Source organism: Amblyomma maculatum, chromosome 9, assembly GCF_055883805.1.
Source record: "Amblyomma maculatum isolate TAMU_Amacu chromosome 9, ASM5588380v1, whole genome shotgun sequence".
Taxonomy (NCBI): Eukaryota; Metazoa; Arthropoda; class Arachnida; order Ixodida; family Ixodidae; genus Amblyomma; species Amblyomma maculatum.
The window spans coordinates 77452145-77476774 of NC_139352.1; the positions used below are offsets into that span (position 1 = coordinate 77452145).

At 47.1% G+C, this 24630-nt stretch overlaps 1 protein-coding gene across 1 annotated transcript in view; it reads left to right on the plus strand.

Annotated features, from left to right (window-relative positions):
* The first annotated feature begins 7963 nt into the window (after positions 1 to 7963).
* The window catches only part of LOC146179500 (lysosomal alpha-mannosidase-like), a 42963-nt gene continuing 26296 nt past the window's right edge, over positions 7964 to 24630 (plus strand). Inside the window, exons 1-5 of the mRNA XM_084579130.1 lie at positions 7964 to 8196; positions 9412 to 9514; positions 12871 to 13023; positions 15452 to 15645; positions 17534 to 17639. Of these exons, the coding sequence (XP_084435256.1) occupies positions 8098 to 8196; positions 9412 to 9514; positions 12871 to 13023; positions 15452 to 15645; positions 17534 to 17639 (655 nt within the window). The 5' untranslated portion in view covers positions 7964 to 8097. The remainder of the gene's footprint in view (positions 8197 to 9411; positions 9515 to 12870; positions 13024 to 15451; positions 15646 to 17533; positions 17640 to 24630) is intronic.

A 24630-nucleotide genomic window follows, 5' to 3' on the forward strand; every position in this document is an offset into this window, starting at 1 on the left:
CAGGCTGGGGTAATAGCCTAGGGACATAGATAGAAAGTGTTTAGAGAAACTGGGTGGGTTTTTTTTTTTTTTTCCTTTTGGGGGGGGGGGGGGGGGGGGCATGATTGGTCGTTTTAACAGATGGGACAACTGGTGATATTGTCACGAGAAGACGAGGATGAAGTGTTTCCTTGCCTCGCGGTAGGGAAAGGCAGATGACGACGAAGTGGTACCGTTTCCGTGGTGCTGCTCGCAGCTGCTATGCCAGTTGTAGCTGTCTTGTAAATATACTGTAAATACATTGAGTCTTCACTTAACATCTTGGTGGAAGCGCGGCCGTTGATCCCGGCGTCAGCCTCCGACGACGGAACTCCGCAGCGGCCGGCTGATTTCCTACCCGACGATGCCTCAGGATACCGTCCCCGCTCCAAAGGAGGCCTTGCCATTGGTCATCCCCACCCACCCGCGCGATCCTGGCTGCTTTACTGGTACTTACACAGCGGACGTGGAAGCATGGTACGCAATACTTGACGTGTCAACACATATAATCGCTGGGACCCCATCCTCATGCTAGCCAATGTTTTTACCTCGAGGGCACTGCGCTATGGTACGAGACTCGTGAACAGTTGACAAGTTGGCATACTTGCAAAGAGAAGCTCCGCGAACTGTTTGGAAAACCGCTTGGTCGAGAGCTTACCGCAAATGAACCCTCGAGACCCATGCCCAGACATCTACTGAATCATATGTGGCCTACATTCAGGATGTGCTCGCCCTTTGCCGCAAAGTGGATCAAAACATGTCGGAGTCCGAAAAAGTTGGTCAGGTCTTGAAGGGCATCGCAGACTATGCATTCAAATTGCCTGTGTACAAAGACTGCCGCACAGTTGATACCACCCTAATGAATGCCGCCGTTTTGAAGACTCCAAAAGCCGTCGCATCGCACCGTACGTCATTTGTCCACTTTCCTAATACTGCTCCGACGTCTTCGCGTCAAGATTTGCCTCCCCAAAACCAGCCAACATCGACCGAAAGTGTCCGAAAATGTGACCCGTAAAGCAAAATATCACGTATACTTTCGCTAATCGTCTCGAAATAGCGAATGCATCATCGCATCTTTACTGTTAATTTTCATCTAAACTAGAAAAGGAATGATTATCAAAGGCAAAGTCAAATTCAGGCCCCCACTGCTAGCGAGGCGGCCACCTATATCTAGGTGGTGGAGAACTCTCTTATTGCACCCAAAAACAGGGGACCACTCAAAGGACCGGTTGCGCTGGCTTAGAGGAGGTCGGCGGGGATCCCTTGGGATGCCGCGGCCTCCACCGCGCGCTGGATAAGCCTGCGTTGGTCTGCTGGCTCGGAAGTACGCAGGAGGGACTCCCACGTCTCTTGAGTTGTCTGTGTGTGTATGAGAGTGGCCGGAGTTGAACATTGTTTACACATGGGGGCTATCTGTTCCGGAAAGATGCTGCTGTATAAGAGGGGGTGTGGAAGGCTGCCAGTTTGTAGTTTGTGCCATTGGACGGCCTCGCGTCTTGTTAGATCGCGGTGTGCGGGAGGATCTCTAGGCGCGTCACGCAGCAAACGCGCGCCTCGCGAGCAGCGGTGCAAGAAAATGGCTCTCGTGCTAGCAGACAGCAGGTGTCCTCACCCTAAGCGGAGCAACGTTAAAGCGGAGAGTGGGCGCGCATCGAGGCACCCTAGTGTCGACTTTGTCCGCGTGCCACCTGCTGCCGCAACTTGCGTCACGTTATACGAAAGCTATTCTAGGCTTAGATCTTAAGAAAGCTTTTGACAACGTCAACCACGACGCCATTCTCGGCGGGCTCGCTGAGCTAAGAGTAGGCGAAAGAACCTACAACTACATTAGATCATTCCTGCGAGACAGGACGGCGATCATCAGCTTTCAGGGCTTAAATTCGGAGGAGTTCCCGCTGGGTAACAGAGGCACTCCGCAGGGGGCTGTGCTCTCACCTTTCCTTTTTAACATCGTAATGAGGAAGCTCCCCTGTAAGCTTGGCCATCTCAATGACCTAAAACTAAGCGTCTACGCGGACGATGTGACCGTCTGGATGTGCGAAGGGAACGACTCGTACATCACATCCAGGCTCCAAGAGGCAGCAGATATAATCAGCAAACACGCAGAGGACGTAGGTCTATGCTGTTCGCCAGAAAAATCGGAGCTCCTGGTAATGACCAGCAGTAGTGGGAAGATAACTCCAGATATCAAAATTAAAGTCAACGGGAACGAAGTCCCGAAAGTATATGAAATTAGAATATTAGGTATGATCATCAACCGCAAGGGTTGTAACAAAAGCCTGATTAAGAAATTAAAAGATCAGGTGGAGCTCGTAGTCAGCGTATCTAAGAAGACGTCCAACAGAAGGAGTGGTCTCACGGAGGCTAGTAGACTCAGACTCGTACAAGCTTTTGTCTCGAGCAGAATGTGCTACGCGACTCCATTCCTAAATATCAACAAGACCGAAGAACGCGAATTAAACACCATAATTAAGAGATGCACGAAGTGCGCTTTAGGACTGCCCATAACTACTTCTAACGACATTCTAGAGAAAATGGGGTTGCATAATGAGTGGAAAGAGCTAGCTGCGACGGTCAGGCTGTCCCAGAGAGAGCGACTCGCAGGAACGGCGGCGGGTAGGCAAATCCTCGACTGGGTGAACCTACTAGCGCCCGGGGAAGGCGAAAGTGTCAGAGAAAGCATAGATCGAGAGATCAGAAAGCATCTATACGTCTCGCCCATACCGAAGAACATGCACCCCGTACACGACGAGGGGAGGAGGAAAAGCAGAGCTAAGCACCTCGCTAACAAATTGGACAAACTCCCGCCGGGATCGGTCGCCTACACCGATGCAGCGATCGGGAAAGAAGGCGACGTAACCTCGGTCGCCCTATTAGACACCGGGATCGCCATAGGAATCGAAAGAAACCGAGATCTACCGCCGGTAGAGGCGGGGGAGATTACAATAGCCATTGCCATTGCACGACCAGGCGTGAAACACGTCATCAGCGTGTTTCACGCCTGATGACGGCGGCGGTGAGGAATTTTAGCAAGGGTAGAGTCAGCAATCGTGCCGCAAAAATTCTGAACGAGTCGTCTCTCGCCGAAAGCGTGACCATAATCTGGACCCCAGCACACGCCGGTCTCGCCGGCAACGAGGCTGCCCACATGCTCGCCCGCTCCTCGCTACCTCGGGGTGCTGCGGACGCCTCCACATCTAAAACCAAAGAATGTATTGGTACGTTTAGGGATGTAATCGACAACCTGGAGAAAGACCGGAGGATATATCCGCCACCGGTTAGATCCCTGAGTAAAAAGGAAGCGTACGACTGGAGAAGACTCCAAGCTCGAAATTTCTTTTCGCCCCTGTGGAGGAGTTGGACGGGTGCCAGAGGGCGGAAGGGGGACGGTGCAGAAACCGAAATTTGTAAATTTTGCGGCCACGTGGCAACATTAGATCACATAATATGGAGATGCGTTCATGCCCCAGGGCGCAACGCGATTAAAGCTAGCGATGAATGGGAGACCACGCTAAGAAGCTCCGACGAAAAAACACAGCGATTCGTCGTCCGCCTGGCGGCCGAGGCTGAAGACCTCTTCTCCTAGACGGGGCCGGGTGTCCTCTGGCAGCGGTGCGACAGACTGCCTCCCCGGACGCCTGCGTGCGGACCCATAGGTGGCTGCCGCGCCATATTTGGCGGAAATAAATGTTCTTCCTTCTCCTCAGCTCTGTACCCCCTGTTTCCGATGGACACTATATTGTTACCCCAACCCTTGATGCACCCATCATACGATTTGTGTTGCCCTTGCTCATACTGTTGTCGCTGTGACCGTGAACCAAAAATGCTTCCCTTGTTGTTGTTTTGGCTGTAGGAAGAAGGAAAAGAAAATGCACGGGCCTGCTACTGTAGCTGAGCCACCTCCGCTGCCTCGTGCAGACAGAAAAGAAAATAGAGAAGAAAGGAAAAAGAAGAAGGAGAGAAAGACGCGCGCCGCAACAACAGCCGTCGTCCACCACCGAAGCAGTGGCGGGTGCAGTGACGGCCTACAACAGATAAAATTCGGTGGCTGGCTAGCGCCCGCCGCAAGCGGCGTTGACTTACCGTCCCAGCCCCGTAGGGCCAGGAACTGCCGCTAACAACACATCACTTGTGAAGTCCCTATGTATTGAAAAACTATAACCTGCCAACATGTCCATCCAAAAAACATCACTTGTAAGTCCCTATGTATTGAAAAAACTGTAACCTGCCAACATGTCTACGAAGCAACGAAGTCCATATACTTAAAGGAAAAATAATTTTTAAACTACCATTTCCACAATACGTGAGAGGTGTCTAAGAATAACAGCTTTAGGCCCGATAATAAACTCGATTCTTTGCATTACTCAAGAAGATTCCTCAATAAAAGTAAATTCTTTTCTACGTGAACTCAGCGAAGCTTCACTAATACGTCTTTTTTCAATACATAGGGACTTCACAAGTAGTGTTTTTTGGATGGACATGTTGGCAAGTTATAGTTTTTCAATACATAGGGACTTCACAAGTGATGTGTTGTGGATGGACATGTCCTACTGCACATGTGTGGTGGTGGTTATTAGTGTGTGACTATGTGGTGGTCTTTGTGACTGTCCAGCGTGGTATTAGTTTCTGGGCAAAACAGAGGTGTGGAGAAGCAAGTGAGTGTAGAATTGGTGACTGCGATGCTTGGACGATGTTTATGTGCTGTGGGGAAGAAAGTGCCACTATCCCCTTGGCAAAGAAGAGGAAGATGAGAATATGTACTTGAGTGTAGAAGAAGAGGAGTGGTGAAGAGGAAGTGTGTTCAGATCCATATTACAGTTGGTAGTGTGCGCATGTGTTGTGTCTCTTCGCTTGTGTTTGTGTTTGTTGCGCCACATTTCTGGATATTATGCAGCACAAACTAGCCCCTCAAGCCGTTATTTTGACGGAGGAAAGACCGGACACACGCAGACAAAAGGGTTGCTATGGGAAGTCGTTTTCGTTTTTCTATTGTGTGCATGAGGGGTGGGAGACCTATATGTCACATACGGCTCGAGCAGGCGCCGCATTTCCCCACTTAGGAATGGGCAATGGCTTAACCTCAACTAAAGTTGTTGGTTTTATGGAAAGGAATAATATTCAATTCCGCACTCCACGCAGGGGACACGTACGTGAAGGATATTCGGGAAGAAACATGATTGCTTCGTCTACCCCCCTCACAAAAGCTTCAGGTTGAACATTCCGCAGCTAGCAAGAAAGCTGCGGAAAATAAAGGACGCAACCCCATCTCCAGTGCAGGTGACACTCGAAGAATTCCGGTGACAGGACACGGATGCTTCCTCAATTATGGGGCGTCTATCGTGACAAGAACAGCAGAATTCGCGACCCGGAACCAGTAAGAGGGCAGCGGCCTAAAGGCTGGTTCACACTGGCGACTCGCGGAGGTCGCGCGACACGATTCGTCACGGAGGGGGCGATTAGTCACGGAGGGGGCGACCCGAACGAGTCGCCAGCGACCCGTTTGAGGGAGTCGCCATGGAGTCGCTCGCTGACCGATTTCTTGCGACGCGACTTGAAGTCGCAAAGCTACTGAGCCAATCCGCAGCGCTTCTACCTCCTTCCAGCGCGGGAAATTTGAAGAGTGCATGCACGATCGACTTCCTGCGCCCGCAGTTGGACACACATGTTAAGGATCACTGCGAGAGTGAAGCGTACTAATTCGCGTTTGTACTCGTATTATTGGTGATGTGCTTGACGCTCGGGCATGAGGCGATTTCGTGATCTGCTATTTCGCGAGACCGCAAACAACAGCGCACACAGCACCGCCGCTTCCGTCTTCGTCAAACTATAGCGCTTTGGCTGTCGAAACAGTCCTAAACATGGGGATAACCATAAGATCCTGTTCTTCGCTGATAATTTCACATATTCATAACCGAAATGAGTCCGAATTCATCTACCCCGAGCGCGGTAGCAGAAGCCGTAAAGGCGCGAAAGTCGGCTCTTCGTCCAAATCTCGTTCGGAGAGGGGTTTGTCGTGAAGCGAGTCGCATTCTGGTGTGAACACTCCCTGTTGATCGACGATTGTCGCCGGTCTCCCCCTCCGTGACGAATCGAGCCGCGCGACCTCCGCGAGTCGCCAGTGTGAACCAGCCTTAACAGTGGGAGTGAAAGTGGAAAGAGTGAAAGAGGAGTGGTAGTGGAGGGCTACGGAGTAATATCAACCACATGGGGATCTTTAACTTGCAATCGTACCTCCGTGTGCATACTCCTTTCAAGCAATTAAATGTATTTCACCATCACCACCACTGACCTTGCATAACACATGGAGGCTTTTCCGTTTCGCCTCCATCGAAACGCAGCCGCCGGGTGGTTCTGGTTCGAACCCGGGTGCTCTGGTACAGACATCTTAACCACTACACCATCGCGACGGGGCATACAAAATCGTGTGTATGTTTTCCGACACGTCTGGAACGATGTCAAGGTTTTTCAGGTCACGGCCGCGCCTTTTCGACGGAACGAGCTGCACACGCATGGCGTGGACTTCTACACACTACAGCACAGATAACTCAAACACCCCAGAGACTTGGGAGTCTCTCCTGCATACCTCTGAGCCAGCAGACCTACGCCGGCTTATCCAGCGCGCGGTGGCGGTCGCGGCATCCCAGGGTATCCCCGTCGACCTCCTCTAAGCCAGCGCGACCGGACCTTGGACTGGCCCCCTGTTTTGGGGAATAATAAAAGAGTTCACCACCACTGCATACGTAAAAAACGTACATTACGCATTGTGCAAGCTTGGATCATCAGCTGCATCGTTAACCACGTTCCGTACCTCAACTTTAATCAAACAGAACTAAGATGGCTTGATATTCTCTGTGCAGCATATACGACGGCTGTGGACCCTGTTCACACGCACCCACGCAACGCATTCTTCAGCTGGGCGTTAACAACACCGTGGAATAACTTGCCGGATTCCAACGGGCAGGCTCATTGGCCGGGCTCCGAAACACATGCACCGCCAGAGCCCTACTTGAAAAACTGGAGTAACCCCCCAACAAACGCCATCTTATTGCCAGAACCGGTAGTAGCCTTGGGCCTTATGATCCGAGCGAAAATCCAGGCAGTGGCAATGCAATGAAGGATGAATCTCGAATGCAATTCGGGAAGGAGGCAGGCCTGAGTCGATGAGGTAGCGCGACAATTCGAAGAAAACCCATACGTTATTTGGTAGAAGCGAAAGCAAAGCGCCAGTATGCTGTGCGATGTCAGTGCTCGTTAAGTAACTCTGAATGGTCAAAATTATTGGGAGCCCTACACTGCGACGTCCTTCATAGCCTCAGTCGCCTAGCACGTTAAACACAAAAACAAATCAAACGTTTCTGTTACATTTATGTTGCATTTCGTATTGGTAAAATGCTTAATTAATGTTAGGGAACTGTTGTTCCAACTTTTCTTTTAACATTACAAGAACTTTACGAAAACAAAAAAAACAAAAAGAAAAGGACGTTGAGAACGTTGCATTAACTTTTGACCAAAACAAAAATAGAACATTGCTGTAATTCTTCGTTGGTACCTGGGATCGGGGATTCTTTTACCCTTTGTTATCGATTTCAGCTACCTTTTTCGCTCACCGATTCCGCCATGCATCCTGAGGACGGCGCATGTCCCACTTACACGGGGCGCCGCCCATCCTTCATCCGCAAGTTGCATTCACTCTTTGAGAAGCATTACAAGAAAAAAAAAAAAAAAAAGATGGCTTCTTGGAATCGGCATACCATCTTGCAAAGCCGCGTTGTAACCCGAAGACCGAGCACTGGCGCTAGCGTTGCTAGACGAGCCCTGAGAACACGGCGTGCCAGCGGGTGTACACGTTACATGTACTTCTATTGTGCAGCTGCACGCGTCGACGGCGGGGAATCTTCGCTCTGGGAGGCCGCGAGCCTGTCGCCATTTCAAACGTACTCGTCGAAGTGTCGTTTGATCGATTGATACCCTCTCGACGTAGGGCCACAGGCCTGTTTGCGAGTGCACTTTTTTAAGGTGGACGTCAGCCGATACCCTCGAATTGGAACAGGACCGTGGATGTGAGCTGGCCCAGCAAAGATGGCATGGCGGTGGCTCCTTTTTCTGGCCCTCTTTGCGGCCGTGTCTTGCCGCTGGGCGTCTCACAAACGCAAGGACGACGTCGGATGCGGATTTCAGGTGATCACGCGCCGTGCAATCGTCTTGCTTGTAATGTCCCTCTTGACATCTTTTTTTTTTTTTTTTTTGATAAGTCTAGACGAGACCGCGACATGCCACTGCCTTTTCTTAAAGTCGCCTTCTTTAAGCAGGTTGTGAATGTATAGAGGCATGACCGCTGGAGCTGTAAGCAGTGACGCCATGATAGCGGCGGCACTTGCTGCGGCAGTGCGACCAGTCAGCCGCCTGTCCATTACTGAACCCACTCAGTACTATACGACACCTAGCTCAGTGCATCAGCTGAAGCACCTAGGCCGCTTACAGTGTCTATAGTCCCGGTTTGGTCCCCCCCCCCCCCCCCCCCCCCCTCTCTTCCCCTTTGGCTGTCAGCACACTAGCAGGGGCAAAAGCGAATTCTGAAATGCAAAGAAATACCCCCGTTTATTAATGTTGCCTGGGGCTATTTCGATGATGGGGCCGCGTTTGTTTACTCGTGTTAAAACCACTTACTGTAGTTCGGCTTACACAGCCAGGCTTCCGTGAAAACTAAGAGGTTGGTTTGCGTGGGGGTGGAGAAGTTTCGATCACCAGCTTTTGACGGCTGCAACGATAGCATATGTGGCGTGAACCTGCTATATCGCTATCATCCGCTACGAGATAGCAACCCGCCTATACGATATAGTGTTTAGAATTTGCTGTATACGTAAAGCTGATAGGAAGAAATAACAGACATAACTAAGATAGTAATGTAGGTGCAGTATTGCTTCAACTTAACCTTGCACGAACACGAACTTGCTAAATATTGCTGCACTATATGGAAACGTAAGAGTGGATAAGATGCTGCCAATAATGTACAGTCTTTGTCAAAAGTTTAGAGTCCAGGGGGTTTGCTTTTGAACCACACCGTGCGGTTCGTTATGCATTCTCAAAATTACAACTTTTCTGAAGGTAAGAAGAATTTTTGTCCCAACCTCTCCAATGTGAACAACTTCCACGAATGCTAAAGAGGCGCCACTAGACGGATTAGAAACAGACTCCCTTGGGCTCTAAACTTTTGAAAAAGAGTGTACGTATACAGCTGGGCTTCGAAGGGCCAGTCGAACCTTTTCGAGTGATTCAAAGCTCCCTCTTTTTCTTTTCTCGGCCGCATTATCCCTAACATCATTTCATAAAAGTGCAGTTCTCATTTCGTAGTCAAGATTATAACCTTCTCAGTCCTCTCTCTCGGTCCCGCAGAGTTGTACGCCGGTGGCGAAAGAGCACCTAAACGTGCACATCATCTGCCACACCCACCTGGACGCCGGATGGTTGGACACCGTCGACAATATGTTCACCTCCAGTGAGCCACGCCCGAATATTTCACTCGGCGCATATTTGCTCGCATTTTATAACGAGCCTCAAAAACTATACCGCAGTTTTCCCGCTCTTCAGGCAATTTTGTACGTCGATCGTTAGAGGGTTAGCTGCGCAACGCGAAGCAACGTTTATAACGAGATAATTATTACGATGGAAAATATATGTTATAGCATTCATTTACGGGCAGTTTTGAGACAAGCGTGTTGTTTTGCCGGTTAAATCAAAGCTTTGTTGAATAGTGCAAGCATCTCACCAAACAACAGGGGCGCTTGCTTTGATTACGGAACGCTTCCATATACCGCAGTACGGCCCGAATCAAAGAACATCAATCGTGCAATTCTATGGTGCAGATGTGTGTACGCGTGACTCATGCCCGCTTTCTTAGAAATTATTAGACAGCGATAACCCCTAGGCCGCCAGTAGCGAATACCGCGCAACTGAATATGAATATTTGTAATTTTTAGTTAATTAATCAGTCCCGAGAGAGTCTGGTTGAAGATTATTATTTTTTGCGGCCAACTTTCCGACTTTGTTCTAAAATCTGGCCACCAGAGTGCATCCTTCGCTTGCCATCAACTAATTCCGACAGCCATCGGTATGATACACTGAATTCCAACGTAACAGCCGTTCTCTAAACTATCTTTTTGTTCACTTTCTACAGCCTACATCACTGAACTTAATTTGACTATTTAAGATACCCGCGGTGATTTTAAGTATCACTTACGGTGCGTAGCTCTATGGCGCATAATGGCAGCCACTTGCGGACCGGAAGCTTTTGTTCCAATTTCTTGGACATGGATATTTGCACGGTTGTACACATTTCGGAAATAAAGTACGAGGCAGTTTTCGATGCCGTAATTTTTCGTGTTTCAGCACAACGTTATGATTGGGCGCTTCATGGAAGAATAAGGGTGCTTGTTCACCGCATATAATGGGACACTGTATACAACTTGATTGAACTTCAAGTTCCCAATATGTAACTTTTTCCGGCTGTGCTGACATCTATCCGATTGAAGAAGACTCATTTATATTAGAGTTCATTTGATTTAAAGCTTTATCGCCACTCGATCAAAGCTCGTGAAGTCAAGACCCCGTGATCATTGTACGGCCACTGATTCAGAAACCAATATTTCATTTTTTAAAACCTTTTCTTCTTTGTAGAAACCGGGCAAGTAGCGACATTGTGAGTAGAAAGCGGTGATGTATAGATGTGTGTCAGTTTTGACTTGTTTCAAAGTTCACATCAAGTATGATTTCTAAATAGCAATAACTGATCAATTATTCCCAAACAAGGATCATAACATTCGTCATAGGGACCTGTAGAGTGTCGCTTTTCCAGCTAAATCACCCTAGAAGTCTCTTTTATTAAGTTTCGCGCACGCTGAACACAAACCTACTGTCAACTGCAACGAGGTAGTAAAATCGAGTGGTCATTATTACTGGTTCATTTGTTGGGTTCAGAAAGTTTTACCAGGTAGAAGTTAAGTGTTCATTTTATGTTCTGTGTAATATTTTTTTTCCAAAATCTACAAATGCAATGCGTCTTTGTTTGTGCTATTACACAAAGGTTACTTTTGTCATATGTTGACGAAAATTAAGCTAATATCATATAATGTGTGGTGTGTTGTTTTGGGCTATTGTACGTGTGATAACTTTTTGTAATTGTAGAACAGCGTCTCGTTATATATTTGGTTTTGTTAAGGAAAATGTTATTTAAATATATGCTGCAATATCAAACCGAACTGCATAGGGACAGAGGCATCGTCAGGCACCAGTTGCCTTTAGCTTCTCTTCCTGCGTCAGGCATTGCATTTGTCTGCTGTCCAAAAAGTGAAATAAATAAATAAATAAATAAATAAATAAATAAATAAATAAATAAATAAATAAATAAATAAATAAATAAATAAATAAATAAATAAATAAATAAATAAATAAATAAATAAATAAATAAATAAATAAATAAATAAATAAATAAATAAATAAATAAATAAATAAATAAATAAATAAATAAATAAATAAATAAATAAATAAATAAATAAATAAAATCAATTCCGAAACACTTCACACAAGGAGAAAGAAGCAATAAAGGATTTTTAGGGTAAGGTTAACTGCTTCCTACTAAGTGGGTTTATCCAGTTTCCCGACCTGCGACTGCATCCTCATGAGGTGGACATGCCGAGGTCTAGGGAAGCGGTCAAAATTTTCTTACTTCTAATCTAAGCTGGCTAAAAGGCACTTCACTTCCTCACATCTCTGGAACGTTTGCTCACGCACAGTACCAAATAGTAATTCCCTACAGGTTTGTATGCTGGAAGAGAGCCATCTTGCTGAATATGTACCGCAAGAATTACCCCGAGAGTAGGCAAAACTGGAGCATCAAAGGCCACGCTCCTGCCCAAGAAAAGCTTCGAGGTGATGCGCACACAATCTTTGGAAGGCATATATCATCAATGGTTGGTGCAGATCCTGTGTTCTTTGCTCCGCGTAACGTTGCCAACCTTTGCAGGCTCATTGATGAAGTTTGATCGAAAAAGTCTCCCTGCGGAATAAACCCACAAAGTAGGCTTGTTCCTTGAACGACAGGCGTAGCATACAGACTTCACCTTAGCCGTGATAGATTTTACGTCGATCCAACGGGTAAGTGCATGAACAACAACTTATATGAGAATATGGCGTTGTTGGAGCCTTAGTTTGGTGCGCGCATTTCATTGCATTGGAAAGAGTGCAAGGATAGAAATGACAGCAGGGATGACCAGGGCGAGCATTTGCCTGACTTGAATGCTGAAAATATGGTCGGCCACGGTAAGCAGAAAGCTGACAGGAAGGTTTTAGAGGCTTCTGGCATAACTTCGGCGGGTTATCACCCGTGCATTAGTTCGACGTCAGTTTTATTTCTGGACAAAGAATGCAGGTTGATGAGAATTTTATACCCTTTTTCACAGGCACCTCTCATGATGTTTTCACGTTTTGACGCGCTAGGATTACGTATCGGTGTTGTTGTTGTTTTTTTTTTTTTGCTCTTTCATTGTTCTCTTTTATCTTAACAATACACCCTCACTATGTCATGTTTCGTTTTTAGATTGTTCGTACATGTTAAATATATGCGCGCATAATCACCGAGGTTTTCCGGCTTTCGTTCCGTTGATAGTGCGTTGTTTTCGTCTTGATCTTTACTATTCAGTCTTCTTGTGGGCGGTGTTTCACATTCAAACCTCGTCACCGGATTATCAGGACTGCGAATTACGACGAAAGCATCCAGTGTTATCTCCGCTACCTTACTGTATGGTACAGAGGATAATTTTCTTTTTCGGGCGGTATCTTTTCTCACTCATATCACAGCCGTCCAGCACATCTACACAAGTGTTCGAGACAGCCTGCTCAAGTACCCTCATCGCAAGTTTGTCAGCGCGGAGAACGTCTTCTTCAGCCGCTGGATGGCACTGCAGACGCAGCACTGGGCCAGACAGTCTGTCCATGAGCTCGTGAAAGCCGGTAAGGAGCGCACGCGCAAATTACAGCGGTGTTAATTTTTTTGCGAAAAGCCATCACTATTATCAGTACATAGTAATTAATTAGTATTTTATTAAATGATTACTAATTAATTGTTAACTGATCATTTATTGACATATGGTAATATAAGGCGCGCATTCGTGCATACTGCGGTGGTGCTCTGTGATTTGTCGAGACCTCCACGACGTCATCCCGTCTACATCGTAATCATACCCATCATTACCATCACCATCATCAGTAGCAGCAGGTAGCATCCTAACTATATGACAGCGATTTCTTGAATATACATCCGGTTAATCAGCTGCAGTTACCTTAGCCCCACAAATTTTCTCATCTCATTTGTCCCCGCGACTCTGTTCTGCCAGCCCTACTACTTTTTCATTCTCTCGAAATCCACTCCATTACCTTAAATGGTCCTCGACCTTGTTCCCATTCCCACTATGAACCTGTATATGGCTTCAAAAATATAGCTGTTCGTAAGGCAAGGCTTAAAGCGTGCAAACTGCTATCTATGTGCGGTAAAGTTACTTCGATTGCACCCACGTCGCTCTTTTTTGCCAAAGAAAGAAAAAAAAATGTTTGAGTGTATTTCCTCATAGTCCCTCACTTGCGGCCATCTTGAAATACCGATATTAGTCACAGAGAAGTGAGCCAAGCTTCAGCACAGGGCCACTTTTAGCAGACAGTAGTAGTAAAAATGATTTTTCACCCGCCGCCTGAATGTTGCCATTTATTGTGCATTGGGCATGTCATAACGAACGGCAAGTGCTCGTTGCTGCTACCAGACGATACAATTGCTTTTTGGTCCACTGAGAAAGTGGTCCACCTAGTTTTAACCGCAACTTATATGCGAGCCTCTAAAAATTAACTGCGTGATTGAGTTAGTTGACAAGGAAGAAACCGTTGTGTCATCGAAACTATGCCCCGAGCCTCTTTTGCGCGTTCTGAACATTTTACCTGTAAAGGGTGCACCTCCGCAAAGGCTACTGTGCTGCGGAAAAGCTGCCGTTGTGAGCTTAAGAGTTTATTGTTTAATCAAATAATAAAGCGAGAAATAATGGAGAAAGTGGTCCACCTAGTTTTAACCGCAACTTATATGCGAGCCTCTAAAAATTAACTGCGTGATTGAGTTAGTTGACAAGGAAGAAACCGTTGTGTCATCGAAACTATGCCCCGAGCCTCTTTTGCGCGTTCTGAACATTTTACCTGTAAAGGGTGCACCTCCGCAAAGGCTACTGTGCTGCGGAAAAGCTGCCGTTGTGAGCTTAAGAGTTTATTGTTTAATCAAATAATAAAGCGAGAAATAATGAAACAGCTGAACCATTAAAAGAAAGAACAAAAGTTTAATAAGAGTGATGAAGAGGGTGTTTGGAATAAAGCACGTGGAGTTTTCAGTCCCCGTCTTCTGTGGCTCTCTCTTCAGTCTTCAGTGGCAATGAGCGCCTCCTTGGACTTCCAAGGTGGCGCTGGTCAGCTGCATCCGCCACTGCTTCAAGACCGCATTAGGGGCTTTAGGTGGGTTATCTAGGGTATAGTTTTATAATTGTGCAGAACCTCACAGTTTCTGCGTCAATCTTTCTAAGCTGCCGATCAAACGCTCTTCGAAATAACCTTCCCCCATCATGCTTCTGTCCGCATAAATCAGATAAGGGCATTTCTTCACCGAGAATATCTCGTTTTTATGACCTGGGCAGCCAAGTGTCACTAGCTGACTTAGGGCTGCTGCAAGACAAAGCCTTTTTTTTTTTTTTTTATCTTCAACTACTCCACGTCTTGTTCCACCCGCGGCTTTTCACACTACAGCAAATGTTATAGTCGCATCACTCTACGTGATTTCACTGCTTCGATTGATCCTCCCATCTTGGTAGCTTCTGTAAGCATGTGTGGTATGCATCAAATATCTTTTTTCATGTCAATTTTGGCAGGACCAGCTTGCCTTTTGCAGCGAGAGATCTTAAGCACCCGTTTTCTGGTTGTAACAGGGAGGAGTGCGAGGCGCTGATTTGTCAGCATGGAGGAGCCCCATGGCTGACGTCAATGCAACGTCGCACTCTGAGTGTCGTCACGTATCGTAGTATAGCGACTCTACATGCGATCTATCGAAGAAGAAGACACATTATAAATAATAACAAGTAATGATATAACCGCTGCCGCATACACATGTCGCTGAATATCGTGTTACACATTATACCGTCCGGTAAGTCGTCCTAAATGTATTTAATTACTAACCTTTATTGTAAGCATAACGACGGGTGTAACCTCGGACACCGGGTCTGCGCAACGTTGGCATATTGTCTCTGCTCTTATACGCCAGTGTCGACGTCCGAGAACCGGGACACTTTCCCTACTCTTGTATAACAGCAGAGCACGGTGCGTCAGCCTCTGTGACAGAGAGCGTACACGCGTGCAGGGCGGCTCCAGTTCGCGGGCGGTGGGTGGACGCAGAACGACGAGGCGGCGACACACTACTCGGCTATCGTGGACCAGATGACTATGGGGCTGCGCTACCTGAACGACACATTCGGTGACTGCGGCGCCGTCCACGTGGGCTGGCAGCTGGACCCCTTCGGGCACTCCAGGGGGTTCGCCGCACTACTCTCAGAGGTGGGCGGCGGGGAATGGCGTTCAGCGATATACGCTTTTAACATTGCAAATGCGCATATGACCAGGAAGTTTTAGAATCAGATATTCGCAGTGCAGTCAGAAACCCCGCTTTCAGAACAATTAGGGGACACTCAAGTATTCGTAAGGGTAGATGCAATAGCGTTGCAATATGAACATTATGAATTGCTGTTGAATGATTGTCTTAATTGGTAAAGCAAATTAGTAGTGATAAGTAGCGGGGCTAAGTAGACTTAGCAGCGGGACTAAGTGGAGCAGATTGGTATAAAGCTTAGTAGTAGCGCTTACTGGCGCTAATTAGTGGTCTTAATTTCTGCTGTTACTGTAAATGTAACGAGTGGTTCCTGCCCACCTCAAGGTATACGTTTGGTTTGGGTTGGATTATGGGATTTGAGGTCCGAAAGCGACTCAAGCTCTGAGAGATGCCGTAGTGGAGGGCTACGGAAATTTCGACCACCTGGGGTTCTCTAACCTGCACTGACATTACACAGCATAGAGTGCTTTTTGCCTCCATTGAAAGCCGGACCGGGATTCGATCCTTATCCTTGGGTACAGAAGTCGTGCACCCTACCGCTGCACCACCGTGGCGGGGTGCTCTAAGGTAGGAGGCGGTCACAATAAGACCTCTAAACCATCGCACTAAGCGAGTACTCACTCGACAAGGAACCGAAAGGGCAGCGTCTGGTTTCCAGCTCGACCACAATTTGTTTTCTTGAAGAACGTTTTTCTTAGGCGATACTTTGCAACGATGGTTGAGTGACGTCACCACCTGTGATATCACTATTGCATTGACCAGTCAGGAAATTTTGTTTTCGCGACCAGGTATTTTCTTCTTCGAACGTGTGCTATATACGGTGCAGCTGATGGGGGCATCTGCATTCCCCCTTCGGCGTTGCCTAGGGCTGCCTGTTCTCAATATTTTCACTTGTAACGCTGATAGAAACTGGTATTATCCCCACAAACTTACAATATCTGCGTGAACTTTCCAGTTAAATATGTAGCACCAAATGGATCCAATCATCCATATTCTGAAAAACCTCTGCAACGCAGGCACGCCCTGTCGCGAAGGGCTTGTTTGCCCGGCCATTAGGCTGCAAGGCGAGCACGTGATTTTTTGGTGCATAAATCGCGCGCGCCACATGCATGAAATTAAAGACCTTATTCCTCCAGTTGTCCACAAATCTTCCCATTCCCTCTTTCCTTTTTTGTTTATTTTTCATGCTGGAAATAACATCAAAAATGGTACGAGATAACGGGAGGTAGACGGATGCTGCGTTTTCTCTCTCTCTCTCTCTACCTCTCTCTCTGTCTCTCTCTTTCTCTCTCTCTCACACACACACACGTACGCGCGCACAGATAGAGAGAGAAAGAGGAAGGGAGGGAAGGCGTTTATTTACAGGAGGACACAGGTATTGCGGTAAAGGTCTTTTCCGCTTCGGGACTTTTCTTTACGTTTTGTTATTGTTGTGTTGTCGCATTATTGTTTTGCCACGCGCTCTCAGAGAGTTGCGAAGCATGTGTAAATGCGTAAACCCACATTAACAAAACTGACCTGTTCTTTTGATTAAGAAGTAATACGAATTTTAGCGACCGCCTTGTTGGTGCAAACCTTGGGTGAGAGAAATTACTCTGGGTAGGGATGCCTGCTGTATTTATGCTGCTAGACTTGCACTAGTACGCAGGTGTGCTTAATTGAATACCTTTGACGTCACGTGTGACGGCATTGTGTTCAGGAAAAAAAAAACAAATATTTAAATTTCGACCGAACAGCGTGGCATATTGTCACTTGACTCCTCAAGGTGCCTCTCAAGTTACACATGACACACTGTTATTGCAGCTGATTTATTCATATGCTCATTCATTCCTGCAGATGGGCTTGGAGAGCCTGGTGTTGGGCCGAGTACACCACGTCCTGAGGAGACGTTGGACCGAATCCAAAAGGCTCGAGTTCGTCTGGAAGCCCTCACCCACGCCCGGTACTGAAGCATGTAGTCATACGGCGCATGCGCTTCAGTGTCAGAGGTGATAGGATGGTCAACATAGAGCACGTGACGAGAGGAGTATTGCTTAGAAAGACCCTGAGACAGTTACTAAGAAAGGAAAACAAGGAAAAACTACGAAATACAAGTATCACCGCAATAAGAGAAATTTAACTATAAAAACTAATAACTATATTCATAGAATAACTGGAATAACATACATCATTGCAAGAAGGCTCTGTGTCCTGTAAGGGACTCAACGCGACTGATAATGAGTATTAATTGTCCACACGAAAGCTGCCCTAATGAAACCTTTATGCGACAGCATAAGGACCCCATTGGAGATAAAAGTCGGCGTGTGGCAATGTCGTACACACTTGCGCAGCGCCAGATTACTGGTGGCAAGAGCCACCTCTCATCTGCCACCGTTGAAAGGTGGTAAAGTCGAAAAAGAATAATCCCCTTCTCCCCCTTCTAGGCGAGAGGAGAGAGAGAGAGAGAGAGAGAGAGAGAGAGAGAGAGAGAGAGAGAGAGAGAGAGAGAGAGAGAGAGAGAGAGAGAGAGAGATTGGAAGGATGCTGCAACGGGAAGATGAAATATTATAAGAAATTTAAAAGATGTGTGGGTGGTGCATTGCGTATGTGCGGTCATGTATTGCGCCTGTGTGTGGCAACGTATGGTATGTATGGTGCATGTGTAGTCGTGCATGACAGCTCGCAATGAGGCCCTTACGAAAAGGCATTGTCACAGCTGATGGTAACCAGGTGTCCTCCAAGTTTTTCCAAGTTTCTCTTTAGTCGCGAGCTCAATGACTCAACGGGGGAAAAATACATACATACATACATACATACATACATACATACATACATACATACATACATACATACATACATACATACATACATACATACATACATACATACATACATACATACATACATACCCCCGCAGGGGGCACCTGTTAAAGCAGGTGTTTGTGTGTTTTGTGCGACACCACGGACCCCGAGCACCCACGCTTAGCCGTGCGTGGCATCGCCGTGTCTGGGGAAAAGGGGATCCTGGTGGTTGAGCCGATGCCGAGTGTTTGGACCTTTAAAGCCGCGTTCAGACTACGTGCGCATCCGTCTTAAGTATCGTATTTATCGCAGTGCGCATAGTGGCTGGAACTCCCGTTTACGTAGCTTGCGACCGCGCATGTTCACACTGGGCCGTTCGGTAAGATGCGTTCTTTACGACCGGCCAATCAGCGCTCTCAACATGGCGCTGGTTAGCAAGCGGCTGATAGCGGAGGTCTGGGCTCTTCAAGCTCAAAATGAGATGTGAAAGAAAAGACTGGACACACAAATAAAATACGAAAAAGAACAATGGGTATATTAACAATTAACAACTCGATTATAAATACACTTCGTTTCACACACGCACGTTCGCACACAGTTTTCAAACGTCCGCTCACCGTGTTGACACACCGCTCACTCCTTCGCACATTTCACGCGCCCGCTCTCATTGTCGACGTACTGCGCACTCCTGCTCGGTGTCCCGTGATCGCACACTCTCGCACCAAAACAGGCGTACGGTCCGCCTGCATCCCTGCTTGCGATTTTACCAGTGCCCCCGAGCGATCTTGGAGACGGGCCGGGGCGGTGACTCAAAGGCCGTACTACTGACTCCAAACAATGAGCCGGGGCGCGCGGCAGACTCGGAAACGTCAGCGGAACCTCGTCCCCCCTCAGAAAATGCTGTTTTCTTTTTCTCTTTTACGGTGAGCTTCTTTCAAACTTCGACGAGTCCGCACCAGCTCCGTTCTGCGGCCCGACCGCAACGTCTCCCCGCATCGGCCTTTCGCTGCAGGCCAACTGTTTCCTCACTTGTCAACGGAGCCGATGGGCTGCGAGAATGCACGGGGATGAAGCGGGCATCCCCCGCCTCCATAACCTCACTTTTCTAAACTAGAGGAAACACTTGCTTGTTGAGAGCTTGTTCGCGCATGAAAAAACGGATTGATAAACCACTTACTACTTTGACTCAGCGCACTGGCAATTTGCAGCCAGGCATCGTTTTGCACTTCTCTCTGTGCGATTTCAGCTACTCGTAGTAGAGACAGTAGAGAGCCGGCCTCTGCCAAACTTTTTTTATGAGAGGCTGATAATTCCACATCGAAGATTCCGCACTGCACATGATCAAGCTGCGGACAGACACAATCACCGACACAGACACAATCACCGACAAAACACCAATAACACCTGCGAGCCGAGACACTGCAGCAGAGTAGGAGCGTTGGATGATGTCGCCTACTAGTGGTTTGCGCGCGAAATCTGAAAGGACCGGAAGCCCCGTGACCGGAAAGGGAAAACCGAAACGGCTGTGCGCATTGGTCGCGCATCTCTCGTTTTTGTGAACGGCGTTGTTTGGTTTATAGGGTTTAACGTCCCAAAGCGACTCAGGCTATGACCATAGTGGAGAACTCCAGAAATTTCGACCACCTGGAGGTTCTTTAACGTGCACTGGCATCGCACAGCACACGGGCGCATTGCTTGTCGACTCCATCGCGGCGCCCACGCTGGCTGCGTACGTTGCGCATTTTACGCTCAATACGACAGCAGTCTGAACAGACACGTTACGTTTTTTGCGCTTACGCTTACGATCCTTACGAACGATACGTGCGTTGCGCACGTAGTCTGAACGCGGCTTAAGGCCCCTCGGCGGAGGCAACACACCACTTTGGCCCACGCTTCCCACAGACGGCACCTCCGGGCTGACCCACCCGGGGGAAATCGGCAGTCGCCTTTTCCTGTCCTCCACTTCATCTTTCACTTTCCTATCTCTTTTCTCAGCACTGTCCTGTCTCCTCCTCACTTCTTGTTTTTCCTTTTTTCTTGGCGGCGAGGGTTAACCTTGTGTGGAGTAGCTACCCTGAGTTGCCCATATTTGGTTATAGTAGCGGTGTACTGCTGGCGTGGGCAGGACTTCTTGCAAGTTCCTGTCCCGTCCCCTCGTTGGGCTCCATGGTGGGTGGCAGGCACAACTACCGAAAACACAAACCCTTTCATGGATTCTTTCTCCCAAACAAATGATCGCCCTCCAAACAAACGAGGGCGGACCGATGCTACAAGCCATTTCTTTGTGAAAACAAAAGAGACTTTCCCAAAGTTCCATGTCATACATAGAGAGGAGCTTGAAAAACCCGCTCGAAAAATCTCCCCTTTCATAGTGTCAAAGTGTCTCACTAAAGACCTGGGCCCTGGATATAAAGTATCAAAACTTGCAAATGGTGACCTCTTGCTAGAAGTACAAACCAAGTGCCAGTCCTCCAACCTGAAAAACATTGTGTCGCTTGGGGACATCCCTGTCGTCATCACTCCCCACCGATCCTTGAACATTGTAAAAGGAGTAATATCTGAGATAGACTTCATTGCTCTCACTGAAGATGAAATGGCAGAAGGACTAGCAGACCAAAACGTCATAGCAGTTCACAGAATAAAAATCCGAAAGGATAACAAGGAGATCCCTACAAAACATCTGGTTCTGACTTTCAATAGCTGCACCCTCCCAGAGTCAATTGAAGTCGGATACATCAAAATAAACGTCCGACCGTACATCCCAAATCCGAGGAGATGCTTCAACTGCCAGAAATACGGCCATGGTTCGCAAAGTTGCCGTGGCCGCAGAACTTGTGCGAAATGTGCTGCGAACGACCACAACTCTGATAACTGCACCGCAAACCCACGCTGTGCAAACTGTGAGGGGGATCACCCCGCATACTCTCGATCCTGCCAAAAATGGAAAGAAGAAAAGCAGATCATTACACTAAAAACAACAAAGAACATCACATACAAAGAGGCACGTACTCAGTACAACAAAACCAAGAACGCATTTCAATTCACAGCGAAACCAAATCTCGCCGATGTGGTGCGACAGGGCGGGGCACCACAACGGCCTTCGGCACCTACCCAGACCTCAAACGAGGCTGAGGTAGTGCCATCCCCTGCCCCGGTGGAAGCAGCTCCCGCTCCTCCACCACCCCCAAAACAGGCTACGCGTCCCTCAGGGTCGGCGGGCCACAAGACCTCCGCCCACGAGGCAAGGTCTAAAAAGAAAGAACACGTGCCTCTGGCACGTTCGTCCAGCACCTCAGACGAGGTAATGGACATAGGCCAGGACAGCTCTTTGCCGTCTTCGTCACAGAGACGGCAGAGCTCCTTGGAAAGAACCAAAACAGACAAGGCCCGAATCACGGGCCCTGGAAAAAACCTAACTTAATTTCTAAGCTTTCAACAAAATAAGATGGCATTCCTGGTACAGTGGAACTGTAGAGGACTTCTAAAGAATATTAATGACATAAAAGACATTCTAGATACAGTCTCGCCAGTTGCACTGTGCGTACAGGAAACAAATTTAGGTTGCATGCACTCGAATATACTGAAAAAATATCAAGTCTTCCGCCGAGATCGAGAGCAAGCAAGCAGGCTTTCGAGTGGTGCGGCCATCATATTGCAAAGTGGAGTTCCAGCTCAAGAACTGAAATTAAACACTCCCTTAGAAGCTGTAGCAGCCACAATAATTGCCTTTAAAACTCTTACTGTGTGTTCTGTCTATCTTGAACCAAATCTTAAAATAACACTCCATGATCTAGAAAACCTTTTTTGCCAACTACCAGAGCCCTACCTAGTAGTAGGAGATTTTAATGCACACTCCCCTTTGTGGGGAAGTGAAAAAAGTGATACACGTGGACAGCTTATCGAGGATTTTATTCTTAGTTCAGACATTTGCTTATTGAACTCCTGTAAGCCCACGTACTGTTCACCAAGGTCAGGAAAAATGAGTTTTTTAGATTTGGCTTTTAGTTCACCTTCCCTTTTTAATGATTTTAAATGGGATGTTCTGAACAACCCGTATAGTAGCGACCACCTGCCAGCAATAATCAGCTTATCATCCTCACCATCAGTCATGCCGACCAAACCGAAACGGTGGAAACTTCACTTAGCAGATTGGGAGCTTTTTAAAGTAGAGGCGAATCTAGGAGCAGTTTTCTCAGATGCCCTTAGTGTCGACAGACTAAATGAGTTGTTCACGACTTGCATTATCACTGCCGCTCATCTCACCATTCCACAGTCCTTAGGTGTGGTGCGACAAAAACACAAGACGTGGTGGTCTCGGGAATGTAAGGAGGCCAAAAAGCGACAAAATAAAGCATGGGGTGTTTTCCGAAGGTACCCTACACACGAAAATCTTACAGCTTTTAAAAAGGCCAAAGCTAAAGCTCGATACGTCCGTCGCAACTCTGAAAAAGAATCCTGGCAGAAGTATGTCACGTCAATAAATAGCTCAATGACGTCTAAGAAAATGTGGGAACAAGTTCGTAAACTCAGTGGAAACTTTTCCCCGTTTACAATTCCCATCCTCACAGCCCCTGGTATTCAGACTAGCATAGAAGAACAGGCCAATATACTAGGCGAACATTTCACACACGTTTCAAGTTCGTCACACTACACAGAAACATTCTTAAAATACAAAAACATAGCTGAGAAACAAAAACTCCCAACAAGTGGTGGCAGAAATGAATCATATAATAGTTTTATTACACTCCAAGAAGTAAAGAACGTCCTTGCTGCTGGAAAACAGACTGCGCCTGGCCCTGACGAAATTCATTACGAAATGCTGGCTCATTTATCTGAATCCTCTGTAGAGGCACTTGTGAAATTCTTTAACAGAATTTGGACTCTGGGTAAACTCCCAGAGGCTTGGAAACAAGCTGTTATTGTTCCGTTTCTGAAACCAGGAAAGCCGCCGACCTCAGCGGGCAGTTACAGACCCATAGCTCTGACCAGCTGTTTAGCAAAATGTTTTGAAAGTGTTTTAAACATCAGACTAACTTTCATCCTAGAATCTCACAAACTTCTTGATGTTCATCAGTGTGGTTTTAAAAAAGGGTGCGCAACGACCGACCACTTAGTGCGTCTTGAAAATACTGTCAGGGAAGCGTTCATACATAAACAAAATTGCCTGGCCGTTTTCTTTGACATGGAAAAGGCATACGACACGACTTGGAGGTTCGGGATCCTACGCGATATAGCAGATTTGGGCATCCGAGGCCGGATGCTAAATGTTCTGAAGGACTTTCTATCAGGTCGTTCATTTCAAGTACGTCTCGGTACCACCTTCTCGAGGAACTTTATTCAAGAGAATGGGGTACCTCAGGGGTGCATTTTAAGTACAACTTTGTTTATTGTAAAAATGAATTCTATTAGCAAGGTAATCCCAAAATCCATTATGTTCTCGCTGTATGTCGACGACCTTCAAATAGCCTGCACATCCTCAAACATATCAATTTGTGAAAGACAAGTACAATTAACACTAAATAAACTAGACTCATGGGCTTTTAAAAATGGGTTCAAATTTTCCCCACAGAAAACAGTGGCAGTAATGTTCTCGCTGAAACGAGGTATACAGATCAATCCCAAGCTACACCTAAATGGGATTGAGTTGCCAGTAAAGAGCGAACATAAATTTTTGGGTGTAACGTTCGACAGAAAACTAACATTCCTGCCTCACATAAACATCCTAAAGAGGAAAGCCATAAAATCTCTAAACATACTGAAGGTTCTCTCTCGGAAACATTGGGGGTCTGATAGGGCGTGTCTTCTACATATATATCGATCTGTTGTGCGGTCTAGCTTGGACTACGGGTCCATAGTCTACGGGTCAGCTAGACCATCATATTTAAGGAAATTGGACCCGGTACATAACCTAGGTTTACGCCTTTCTTGTGGCGCTTACAGAACATCCCCTGTTGATAGTCTGTATGCAGAGACGAACGAGCCTCCGCTGAAAGATAGAAGGGCTTCACTCACATGTGCTTATGTCCTTAGAATAAGATCACAGAAAAAACACCTCTGCTATCCAATAGTCTCAACATGCCGCTCACGAGTAATTTTCACAAATAAACCACAAGCAACGAGGCCACTGATAATGCGTTTCGAAGACATTTGCA